Raw genomic sequence first — 12,797 nt, forward strand, 5'->3', positions numbered from 1 at the left:
GTGATACTTACCAACTTACCGTTGCGCGTAGAGTCGGATGAATGCTACCAGCTTCATTGCGCAAACCGGTAGTTGTAATGTCCGTGCTAGACTATAATTTTTGCTGAGCAAAGTGCTCATTTCCTGCTTGTGGACACGGTACACAAGCTGACTTTCCAGTGTCGTGTTGCATTTACCGGATGGTCATCTGCTTCACAGCGCTGGGCTTTGTGGAAGCAGAGCCAGCAGCAGCAACCGAAGGCTGACCGGGCTTCTTCTCGAAGATCTTCCAGAACTTGAGCGACTCATCGGCAGCAGCAGTGGCGAGCATCTGGCCATCGGGGCTGAGGCAGCTGTGGAGAACACGAGACTCGTGCGCAGGAACTTCCATGTTCTTGACACCAGAGGGGTAACTCCAGATGCTCAAGCTATTGTCAGGGAAGCCACCAGTGCTGACAATCTCCTTGTAGTGGGTGCTCCAGCGAAGGCTGGTGACCTGGGAGTCGGTGGGGATGTGGTTGATGCGCGCACCAGTGGTGGTGTTCCAGAAGTAGATTTGACGGTCGTTGGAACCACCGCCAGTGGCAAGAAGGTTTGATTGCCATGGGCACCATGAAACAGCCTTGACAGCAGCACGGTGGTTGGTCTTGGTGAACTTGGGAGCAGCAAGAGCACGTGCATCCCAGATGTTGACCATGTTGTCGTTGGCGCCAGTGGCGAGCTGGGCACCGTCGGCGCGCCACTCAAGACCGCAGACTTCACCGGTGTGGGAGACGAGCTCAGCAATCTTGTGCTGGGCGACACGGACATCGTGGTTGTAGACAAGACCAGAGCGAGCACCAGTGGACAGGATGTGCTTGTTCCAGCCCATGACACCAACGCGGGTCTCGTGGCCGAACATGCTCCGGAGCTTGGTCTGCTCCTCAACATCCCAGATCTGAACCTCACCCGTACCCAGACCGACACCGACGTATGCGCCATCACCCGACCACTTGACGGACGAGATGTATGTGTCGGCGGGGCACTCGAGAAGGGAGGCTACTGAACCAGTGTCGGCTGACCACACGTAGACGGAGCGCTCGAGGCCGATGGCGACTTGGTTGCCAGAGGACCAGTCGAGGAGGTTGAGGTAGTAGTCGTCAACAAGACCAGGGGCATCGAGGACGCGCTCGGGTGCAGATGGAATACGGCGGCGGCTCTGGGCGTTGACAGTGCTGGCGGGCTTGAGGGGGCGGTTGTATTGGGAGCGAAGGTCGATTGGCTTGGATGATTCTGGAGGCGCAGGCTTGAAGGCAAGAATACGTGTGTTGTTGTTGATGCCGCATGCTGATGCGAGTTCAGACTGGTAGGCAACCTTGCCGGGGGTGGCCTTTGATCGTGATCGGCCCTCGTCGTCGTCGTCCTCCAAACTCAGGCCTTCCAAAGAAAGCGCTGCATCCTCCTCGGAACCACGTCCACCGAGATCGAAAGCACTGGCGGCGTTGGCAAGTACTGCTGATCCCTCAACCTTGGAGCTGGACTTGGGGCGCTGCTCGTTATCAAGCTTGGTTGCGCCGGTGCTGCGGATGGCCTCGCTAGCCGTCCGGTTGGGGATGAAACGATCAGCAGAGTTGTATGCGATGCGAGTCTTGGTTGGGCGAGCGCGGACAGTCGTAGCTTCCTTCTTCTCCTTCTTCGCCTTAGTGGCAGCCTTGGTGGCAGCGGCAGTGCCGGTTCCGGAGAGGGACCATTCTGATACACCGAGCTCTAACCGGCGGGGAGTGTGTGAGCGAGCAATGTTGGATTTGGGAGAGTCACGGGTAGTCTTAGTGACAGAGCGTTGGAGGCGGGCCATGAAGTTGCCGCCATGGATAGACTCTTGTGTGTGGGCATCGGGAGTCTGAGTTCGTGGGGTGCGGGGAGAGGGAGTCAGTGGCATGCGACCGCCAGCGGTGCGGGTGTTGAAGACGGAAGAGGTCTTCTTGACTGGAGTCAAGCAAACTGCTGGAGTTGCCATAACTGCTAATCTCGAGCTGGACTAGTGGGTTAGCTAAGCGTTCATCATCCGTATCCGGAATGGTAGTCCTACAGTATGGGCTTTTGGGGACTGCTAGGTGGTTGTAAGGATTAGTATTATACAATGGTGTAATCGATGCTTTTGAAGTATGGATTCGAAAGTAGATGACTGATATGCAGTCTGAAGATGCAACACAGGAGCGAGGAGAGTGGTAGAGCGTGTGTGGTAGTGGACATGTGTGAAGGCAGGTATGGGGAGCGTTTAAGTATCCTTTGTTTACGCTTGCGTCGACGAGGCAACGGCAAGCGAGACCCTGTGCTGGCTCGACTGGGCAACGGAGGCAACGGAGGCCAGATGACATCACATGACCGGCGGTGCCACGGCGTGCGGAAATGACCGTGAATGCACACCCTGGCTGCTGCACATCAAGGAAGGCGGTCTGCATGTCGTGATGTCGCTCGCTCGCTTTGCCGCTGGCCTGTGACGCACCCCCTCCAATCTCGACCCTAAATTGCCCTCACTGCCCTCTCCCCGTCTGCACTGCTTACATACATATTACCACTCCCTGCCGCACTGCAGACGCTCTCTCCGCCCTGCCCGTGTGGTTCTTGCCCTCTGCTCCCTGTGCTGTGGCTGAGAAGGATTGCCTGCGCCGCCGTTCCTTCCGTGTGAGTCGCAGGGCTGAGTCGTGTCTTTTGGTGGGTCGGCGCTTCCGTTTCCAGTGCAGGCGGTGTCGGGCGGCAGTATGCACGGCTAACCAACCCAACCTGGTCAAACATTCTAGCACTCAACGTAGGGACAAAGGCGTCTCTTGCCCACGCGGGCCTTCACCACATACTCACCACCCAATAATCCTCACTCACTATCCATGGCTCACCTAGGCTCTCGATCCGCCTTCCCGCCCACCACCCTCACTCCCGCCACCACCTCTGCTCCCTCACCCGCCCTCTCCCACTCGCACACGCCCACGCCAGGATCCGCCGGATCGAGCAACAACACCTTTCTCATGTCTGCAAGCCCCGTGAGAAGCCGGAGGTCAGCCGTAGACGGCTACAAACCAAAGATGATCTCAACTATTGGTGCCAAGCCCGCATGCCTCGTCAATGCCTCAGTCACCTACGTTGGTGACGACCAAATATATGCCTTTGGAGGCTTCGATCAATACACAGACGAAGGTGCGTTGGACATGTAGCGGCAATTCTGGGTCCCAAAGACCTGCATATGTGCACGTTTGTGGGTGCGTAAGTAGTATGGGGGCTCGGTGCTAACTTTTTTCTTAGTATACAACCACGTCCTACGCCTCAATCTCATTACCCGGCAATGGAATCTGGTCGACAACTATGGCGATATCCCAGGCGTGCGAATGGGTAGGCTTTTCTTCCTTTGCTTCCGCATTAGACATTGTCTCACATCTCGATATAGGACACACCGCATGTCTTTGGCAGGGTAACAAGCTCCTCGTATTTGGCGGTGAGAACGAGCATCGCCAACATCTTGCCGACGTCATTGTCTTCGATCTCAAAACCGCTCATTGGACACAACCGGAATTGAACGGTCCCATACCGCGCGGTCGCGCTCGACACTCTGCAGTAATCTACGACGATAAGCTGTATATCAGCGGCGGCCAGACTGGGCACGACAGTGTCTTGGATGATATCTGCTACTTAGACTTGAAGACATGGACTTGGTCGCGAACATGGAGGTTCGTCCCTCGATACGACCATGCCAGCTGGATCTGGAATGGTCGCATTTGGATTTTCGGCGGAATCAATGACGAGATGGAGAAGAACAATGAGATTTGGTGGCTCGATCTCAAAGGGAGCCCTGAATTCGAGCACGCAATGAAGTATGGGACTGGTGATCGACAACTTACCTCATCTCGCCATCGCTATCCCGTGCCGGCTTCAGGCCAACTCGCCACTGGCAGTACAGGTTATACCGCCAACTCAAGCGTCCAGTCCTACCATGGCATGAGCTCCAGTCGCTCTCCGTACATTGCTCCGGGATCTATATCTTCGCTCAAGTTCCATTCCAGCCCGAACCTACCTTCACAAGCGGCGGGCACGCATTTCCACCTTTTTTCATCTGGTTGCATGCTGGACTTCGTCACACCTGCTGAGCTGAGTTGTGAGACCAGCCTTTCCAGCCTTGAGCTTGACTCGTTGCGATGGCAAAAGCTAGCTGAGGGAAAAGATTTATACAGCCCAAATTACCGCTGGCACTATTGCACAATGAATCCCGAAGGTACACACGCCTGGCTGCTGGGCAGCCCAATTGAATCGGCAAATGATGGAAACCACAACGGCGAATATCTCAGCGACGTACTTGCCATTGACCTTCGCAAATATGGCATCCTGGGTAATGAACTGGCTTCTGACACACGCTCCAAGATGATGCCTTCCTCCGACGCCAACGTCTCGTCTCACCTCAGTGGGATTGGTGCGGACCTGTCCTTGACTTTTGATCAGCCACCTGAGAGCGGCAGCGGTGCAGATTTCATAATCACCGCAGATCCCGACGACGATGACTATAGTGACATCGCCGCAGCTGATTCCAACGGTTCATCGACTGCTGTCGCACCTACTTCACGCCCAATACACGTTCACAAGCTCATTCTGCACGCACGCTGGCCACATTTTGCGCGATTGTGGAATGCACAGATGGCCGAATTCCATTCGAAAAAGATGCATATCCCCGAACCCTATTCTGCAGTCCGCGCTTTCTTGTTCTACCTCTACACCGACAGCATTGCACCTAACCCACAGAACGGCCCGACGCTGAACGATGTCGCCGGCATGCTCGTCATGTCCAACATCTACGACATGCCTCGCCTCCGCCTACTCTGTGTTAATCGCCTAGGCCGAGAGCTGGACATTGAACATGCAGCCATAATATGGGAGCGCGCCGCTACCGCCGGCGAAGAGTGGCTCAAGCAACGCGCAGCTACCTTTTGCATGCAAAACTTTGGTCGTGTCGTCCGCACCGCCGGCTACCGCAACCTCAGCCCTGCAAGCCTTATCGAGCTGAGCTGCGAAGCCAGCCCTGAGGCTCGCATTGTCGGTGGCGACGACTTGGATCTCCTGTCCCAGATCACGGGCCGTTCGTATAATGGGAGTAATCGCAAACGCAGTCTCGGTAGCACGGGCGTACTGACGGGTGGTGAAGATGATGATATCGAGGAGGCAGAAGATGATGGCATGGACGTCAATTGAAGGAATTTGTGAAAGAAAGGGCTGGATCATGGTCAACACGTTTCTCTCTCCCTCCGTTTCTCTGGGGTTTCCCCATTCATTAGCATCATGGCGCGGCGCTGGGGTTTTCAGTTTCTTAGGTTGGGAAAATGAGGGAGAGTTAATGGATTTGGGCGTTCTTTTCTTTGTTTGAGATATATGCATCGCGAGGGCTGGATGAGGCGTTGTTTTCTCCTGGATAGCTTTTGAACTCCCTTTTTTTCGTCTTGTAGTAGAGCTTTTCTCTCTCTTTTCTAATGATCACATGATTAAACACGTATGGGTTAGGTAGTTTTAGATGTGAAGACTTTTAATTATCCCATTTGTCCTTGGTAAACGTGTTGTTGTCAATGAGACGCATGCGCACATGATAAACGTACCGACGAACTAATGTAAAGCACGATACCACAAATGATCGCGTCACAAGATTGGGGGAAAGAAAATGAACTTTGTCAAAAAGTTTATGAAAAAAGTAGTGATGAAGTGTGTTCCAGACCCAATAGTCTTGAACAAAGTACAACGATACACAAGTCTGCACACCTGGAGCGAAAGATTGGCATCTTGAGCCTTGGAAATCAGTTACAGCAGTATCGGCGTCCGTGGCACCTGAGGATTCGTATTCTGAACTATGTGAATCTGGAACATTGGATATTACATTACAGTCCCGACTCTCTCACTAGCATGCGCGTTGAATTCAACGTTTGGGGAAAAAAAGGCATGTGAAACAACAAATTCTTATCGACGACGGTCGCGGTCACGATCGTCCCGTCGATAGCGATCGCGGCTCCTGTCACGACGGCTGTCACGCCGGCGGTCGGGACTACGGCTTCGCTCTCGTCTCCGGTCGTGATATCTACCATCGTCGCCATCTCTACGGTCACGTTTAGGGCTGCGGCTGCGGTTGCGCTTGAAACGATCATCGTGGTATTCTGTTCTTCGTTCGCGCCTTCGTGTATCGTCTCTCCGCACGTCTCTGCTGGTATCACGCGTCCGCGGTGCTGCGTCTTTGGATGGATCCGAATCAGCAACCAAGTTATTGACAACTGAGTCAGACATGATTTGGCGACCGGGGCCGTCGCGGTACTGCCTCTTCCTCTCGAGATTGTCGATACCGCCAAATCCACCCGCAGCTCGTCTCCTCATCTTGTTTGTTACGTCTCGCCAATCATCTGCAATTTTTGAGACTGATTGTGAAAAGTCGACATGTATGCGGTGATCGTCGATCAAGACGCCGTCCATCTTGAAATAGGCCTGTTCGCAGTCTTTCTGATTGGCATATTCGATAAAGGCGTACTGCAGGCTGTCACCTGTGCGCTTATCTCTAATGACCTCGCAACTGAGAATCTTGCCGAATCGCGAAAAGATGAGTTCTAGATCCTCGTCTTGCGTCACAGGATTCAACTTGCACACAAACAGCACGTTTTCAGGCGGTGCAACTTCGGCAAATGGCAGATCGCCAACCATCTCCAGCGTGAGAGCTTGCGCGCGCGCCTCACGTTCTCGACGGATCTTTTCAAGCGCTTCCGGATCGTTTTCCTCTTCGAGATTCTCATCGTAGGCGACACGAACTGTAGCGAGTTGCGCTGCTGAGGGTGCGGGGCTCTCGGGTGGCTCAACGAGGCCGGCGGGGTCATCGTATGGATCATCAAGGACGACGGTATGCAATATGCGAATGTCTTTGAGTGGCTGGCCCTGGTCGTCGACGTATGCTGTGTTGATCTTTTCCAACGTATCAAATCCCTCGACGACTGTCCCAAAAATGGCAGCCTTGCCATTGAGATAGTCAATATTTGGCCCCAGTGTCACAATAAATTGGCTACCAGCAAATCGCTCGTCGGGGTCGTCCGGGTTTGGTGCTGTTGCCATACTGACTGTGCCCATCTCTGTGTGCTTGAGCTTTGGGTTGAAGTCTGGAACAAACGTCTTCTTTGCGGGTTGCGAGGGGTCGAGCAGGCCCCATATCGAGCGACCGCCATCGCTGTCTTTGGCACCAGGGCCGATGGGGTCGCCGGTTTGGAAAGAGAAGTTTGGCTGGACGCTATGCACGGGCGCAAAGTTGTAATACTTTACTTTGCATAGCTTGAGGAAGCTAAGGCGACAAGCTGTCAGTATCTGTTGTGTGTGCTCAGCTTGGGAAGACAGCGGGATAGAGCATGCAGGATGCAGGTCAAAGAACGCGAGGCACGTGTGGGGATTGGATAGACTTACTTTTCACAACATCTCGGTGCATCGTCCACCAACAAGTCGATGGTGATATCCCCCAGTGATGTTTCTAGAAGCACAGACATGGCTTGGGTTATGTTGTGCGGAGAGCCAGTGTTTGTCGCAAAAGTGGGAGTTGAACGCGACAGATTCGGGATTGCGACAGCGTGACTGCTTAGTCACTATGACGTATTGCCCAAAGGGGCCTAGCTCCAGGTACAGAGGTTTTGTTTTCTCTACCTGAACCTTGCACACTTTCAACTTCATCCTGGTGCGGCAATGCGCTCCAGAACGCCTCATATGCTTTGGTGTATCTTGGATGATCTGTTCATAATGTTATTCCAGACTCTCTCGAAGAGCGAGTTTAGATGCAGCCGTAACACGCAGCCACTACCAGACTGACAGATCGATTTTGGTATCGGGAGTGCGATGTACCATATTACTGCTATCAGGGGGACAGTCTAAAAGCATTAAGATATTTCAGGAAGAGCGTGGGGTTGTTGTGAGAGGCAGCCCGTTGAGTGTCACCCGCCTTCTAATTGTTGTGCTCAACAATCCTGGTCTAGCTATAGGCAAGCCGCTAGGTTGCATACTACTATGCACATCGACCCGAATTCCCCGGATCCGTCATATCAGTGGAGTCTGTTAGACGAGAATCACCATGGTTTATCGACAATCGATCACTTGCTGCGCGTCATCACTTCCCGGTAGCCGTTGGATCCTGAATGTGGGTATCCATGTACCTCTCTTTTCGCCCTCTAACTAATTGAAGCTTCGTAATGCAGACTGCCCCAACAATATTTTTCTTCTTTCGAAAACTGCTACATACTCAACATATCTCATAGATTCCTCGCCTATAGTGACCATGTCTTGCCAATAACATAGACATGATTCCAAGCCTATGCGTGAGACACAATAATGGACGACTCTAAACGCAGTAACACTATGCCCGCAAGGATGGAGCATCGTCACGTCACATCACTTAACTGGCCTCTATAACTGCTTCATCCGGAAATATGCAGCAATGGGAGACCCACGAGTCTTGTAATCTTTTCGTCATTTTACGGCCGTGACACTAGGAAAAATCGAGTAGACAGCCCAAGTTACCACGGTCGTGCAGCAGGGGTTCAAAGGCCAGAGAGAATCCAAATCAGCAAATCTCCAACGTTTTCGATCGATGAGTGATCGTCTCACCGCGAAATCTTGCCTCTAAACATGGCGTATCAAAGTTTGCTCGCTTCTTGGCACATAAATCTATCAGTTTATTGGTTCGTCGCTCAGAGAGACCATACAATCGACGCGCTCGTCTTTTCAGCACCAGCATGGTATCTCTTGGTCAATGTCTTGTCATCATGCGCTCTCTTCTGATCGGCGACACAGCACTCTACATCGATTCAGCTTAGGCCAAGTCCACAGCACCGCTGTGTTCTGCATTAAACATGTACCACGCCAGAGACGCATCTGTAATTTTACCCAGATACGCTTTGCTATATTGATCATGCAGCTAGGGTTGTTCACTAAGAGTGATTGTATCAGTTATCGCCATCTGAATCAGGCATAGAATCCGCCGGAAGTTTCCTGCCGGCCTTCCCCGTATATCCGTCCAGCCTTAAGTTCTCAGACGCAGTGCCGGTATTTTGCATGATTAGGTTGAATCGCAAAGTTATGGTTACGACTCTGGTGATCATCAAAGAAGGTCGTTGGGTGAGAACGGAGCAAATGTGGAAGGCAAATTATACATCAGTGTAGCTTTTGCTCCAATCCTGGCGGCAAATCGGCCTTACTGAGACATTCCGATGAAGAGGCCTTGTTTGCCATAATAATATTGACCTTTTCTTGAATAGTCGAGTTTGGGTGTTTTATCCGACCCTTGAGAACTAGTGAAGTCAGCACCGTCATGTATCTATTCTGGCAATTCAACATCCCTGTGGAATTAGCCCCGTCATTCTTTTTAGTATCTATTCCCTTCCAAGCCGCAATGAAGTTTGTGGGCTTTCATTAGACGAGTATTATGTGGAGGTGGCCTCAAATCCTTGCTATATGTCCCGCTTCCGCGGTGGTACTATGCAGCCTACGAACAATCGACAGCCCTTTCGAGATACTACGCAGTTGCTAGCGTACACAGATGGTTGTTGGCATCATTGAGGTTCTGATTGACGCTTCGCAGTTGTCTTCATATAATGCTCCTGGACAGAGGCTATCCGACTATATTCCCTTTGGTTGAAATATTTCGTCGAACCTAAGGCTTGTGGACAACCTGCAATCCAGCGTACGTTGTTTCACCTATTTTCATTCTCCGCGGAGCTTTGACACTGCTCTTTTTGAGATGCGTGCTTCATAATCCCTGTTCACAGAGCGGTGGTCACTACGCATGCAGGTTCCCGCAAAGCTGTCATCTTGTTGTAGACATCGACAAGCAATCCAACAGATTAGGAAACTCGATTGTCGCTGAAATATCAAACCCCATCTTTGAAAAAGACTCATTCGCACTACTCCTGCCACGTCGATTCTGCTACATGTCTAGCCACGCGGTTGACCCTACATTCCTGTTTCGCTGAGACTGAATCTAATGCTCTTCTAAGCTATAAAAAATCGCCCCTCTAGTCGTTTGTTGTATGACCCACTCACCGGTTGTCTCTCCTCTGCCGTTGAGCAACGTTCATGTTCTGGACATTAACAGTTCAGCCGATCCGCTCTGATCTAGCCACTACCCATAGTCTATTCTGAACCAGCCCTAAGATACCTCTACAAGGAACAAACGTGTCAACTTCCTTCTTTTGTAAGTTGAGAAGCTTATTTCTGTCAACACCGATTCCGCTAATCCTATCAGTCAGACCCATGTCCATGTCATTCATGGAGTACGAAGGCCAGCGTCCTTGCCTATCGCACAACGTTTCATATCAGAACTATATCTACGACAACCGCCATGCTCCGTTAACACTTGGTCACAATACACGAGAGAATCCTCGCAGCTACCCTGTTGGTGGCCCCGTTGGTGGCATGCACACACGAGCCATGCTGGGTGGAGAGGACCATATGGTAGATTCTGGCCCCGTAAGACGTCGCATTGCAGTAGCGGTAAGTCAAGTACTGATACAGGGCATTCTTATCTGGTCCGTATGCGACTGGAATAAGCTGTCACATCTCTTCGTATGAAACATTCCGGGATATCGGACTGCTGATATTGAGTACAGTGTGCACGTTGCCGCAAGAGAAAGATTCGGTGCAGCGGTGACCCAGGTAACGGGTCCGGTTGTCTCAACTGCCGGGCTGCTGGAGTCGAGTCAATAAACTGCCAGTTTCATCGGGTGAGTAGGCCTTGAAATTCCATGACTTCGCGCTAATAATTACAGGTGGGGTCTGATGTCGTCCACAAAGTCATGGACAATATCAACATGGCCCACAACTTGAGCAACATGGCGGGTGCACAACAAATGATGCCTGTGTATCAGACAGGAGGTAACAACTCAATTTATCAGCGCGGGATACCCATTCAATGCTCGCAATACCCAGCTTGGACTGTTCCGTTTCCCGAAGATGCCTCCCGTGTGGAGGCATTTAACCTGGAACAGCCACCAGGATACGTACCAAACACGGCACCGATGGCAAATACAAACATTTACGGATCCTTGTATCGAGGAAATGATCCAAGGGCGAGATCGCTGGGGGGTGCATGCTTCGATCCAGAATCATTCAACAGTCTGCCTTGTGCCAATTCGAATGGCCGGGTAACTCCACCCGACATTTCTCCCCTGAACGCCGGCATGTCGTCTCTTCAATTGTCTCTGCCCGAGAGATCTCTTCCCCGACAAACACGCCCATCAGAGCCCAGCGTCCCTCGGAGGCATCTACCAATGCCACAACCCAATCCAGTTCAATCCAATCGTAACGCTGTAGACAAAGCACAAGACGAGCGTCTCCGATCTGCTCGGGTAAGCGATGCATCCGCCATTGATAACAGAGGATCCTTTGCAAGGCCGCCAATGTCTTGGGTAGTTGAGGGAGGCAGCCAAGCAAATGCACCAGTGGCGTCTCCGACGAACGATGCGAAACAAGTCATTTCTCAACCCAGACTGCATGATAGCACAGAAAACCCAATCAGCTACTATACCACCACTGGAGATATAGCCACAACAAGCACGGGTTCTCAGCTTGACTTGACCTTTAGCACCTCGGGTCTTCTCGATGGAATGAGCGCATCTGCACAAGCCACCGCGTACTCTTGTGTCCGTGGAACTCACCAGATTGCACCGGGAGATCAATCAAATATTCACAGCTTTGAAAGCAAACACTCGGCGAAACGGAACTTCACAGTTAGTGATTTATCGAGCAACCACCCGTTGGACACCAGTCATCGCTATACTCCGTTGAATCACTCTCCACCTCAAAACTCACCTGGCAGCCGCAAACCCCATCGCGAAGCATGTCATGGCCGAAGCACACGGTTACAACGCACTTCTGTGGGTAGCTTGAATGCTACATACTAACAGCGCCTCATCTTTTGCGGTTCCTTGGATAAGTCGAAAGCGAACCGCCATCTCCCTTCCGATAATAAACGGACATTGCTGGGCTGTCTTTGTTAATTTCTCTGTTACCGTTGGCGCTTTCATTGCATTTTGCTCACTCAACACGTACCATACATGCTTTCTGCAACTTTCGTCTGCTTCCAGCATGTTTTCTTCTTCTCTCCCAACCACGCATTGTTCTTATTGCGCTCGCGGATTTCTGTTTTTCATTCTCGCATTAACGAAACATTGTTAATCTCCGTCTCTTCTCAGGAGAGACACAACGTCAGGGCCACTCTTTTCGCAAAAGTCTTCTTTTTTATCAGCATTCGGACACGCTTGGTGTGTATATCGGCTGGATTGTGCATGCATGTCTTGGTATGAAGCACGAACAATTATGTATCAGATACTTTTGTGTCGATTGATTGTATTCAAACATGACTGGTAGAGAATAATGACAATCATCAGTTATATGCATAAGTTCCTTGCAAGTAATTCGTTGACTATTTTTTAACTCGGTGTATTTCAAGTCATTTAACATCGACCAATTGTTCTGGCATCAAGGCCACGATAAACAGAAACCTGAGAGAACAAGTGAAAAGGTAACATATCATAGCAAAACCAAAACCAAACACCCCCCCCCCTTCATCACCAGCGACGCCATTCGCAAAGATGATCCTCCCCCACCCCTTTCTCCTCTCCAACCACATACACCCCCAACTTGCAAACAGAACACTCCCACGCCCAGCGCAGCCCAATCCACAGAAACATGCAGCCAGCCTCTGCCCTCCCCGTTCCCCTAACATCACGCACCCCTCAAACGCCGCAGTCACTCAACGGGCGTACAGAGAAACAAAATAAATGGGCCCTTGCTCTCACTGCGCT

The 12,797-nt window shown here is 51.5% G+C and overlaps 4 protein-coding genes across 4 annotated transcripts; 2 read left to right on the forward strand and 2 right to left on the reverse strand.

Moving 5' to 3' along the window:
• Positions 1-172: 172 nt before the first annotated feature.
• Positions 173-1,975, reverse strand: COCVIDRAFT_36329 (hypothetical protein; the record flags this gene model as incomplete). The annotated part of the gene is made up of 1 exon (XM_014702854.1): positions 173-1,975. One exon carries the CDS (start codon positions 1,973-1,975, stop codon positions 173-175), a length of 1,803 nt encoding a protein of 600 aa, XP_014558340.1.
• Positions 1,976-2,843: 868 nt separating this feature from the next.
• Positions 2,844-5,187, forward strand: COCVIDRAFT_14583 (hypothetical protein; the record flags this gene model as incomplete). Its single annotated transcript, XM_014702779.1, has 3 exons — positions 2,844-3,150; positions 3,256-3,342; positions 3,398-5,187. 3 exons carry the CDS (start codon positions 2,844-2,846, stop codon positions 5,185-5,187), a joined length of 2,184 nt encoding a protein of 727 aa, XP_014558265.1.
• Positions 5,188-5,940: 753 nt separating this feature from the next.
• Positions 5,941-7,493, reverse strand: COCVIDRAFT_36331 (hypothetical protein; the record flags this gene model as incomplete). Its single annotated transcript, XM_014702855.1, has 2 exons — positions 5,941-7,294; positions 7,414-7,493. 2 exons carry the CDS (start codon positions 7,491-7,493, stop codon positions 5,941-5,943), a joined length of 1,434 nt encoding a protein of 477 aa, XP_014558341.1.
• A 2,758-nt stretch (positions 7,494-10,251) lies between these two features.
• Positions 10,252-11,894, forward strand: COCVIDRAFT_94754 (hypothetical protein; the record flags this gene model as incomplete). Its single annotated transcript, XM_014702856.1, has 2 exons — positions 10,252-10,485; positions 10,761-11,894. The coding sequence occupies 2 exons, from the start codon at positions 10,252-10,254 to the stop codon at positions 11,892-11,894; spliced, it is 1,368 nt and encodes a 455-aa protein (XP_014558342.1).
• Positions 11,895-12,797: the final 903 nt, after the last annotated feature.

Source organism: Bipolaris victoriae (assembly GCF_000527765.1).
Source record: "Bipolaris victoriae FI3 unplaced genomic scaffold scaffold_27, whole genome shotgun sequence".
NCBI lineage: Eukaryota > Fungi > Ascomycota > Dothideomycetes > Pleosporales > Pleosporaceae > Bipolaris > Bipolaris victoriae.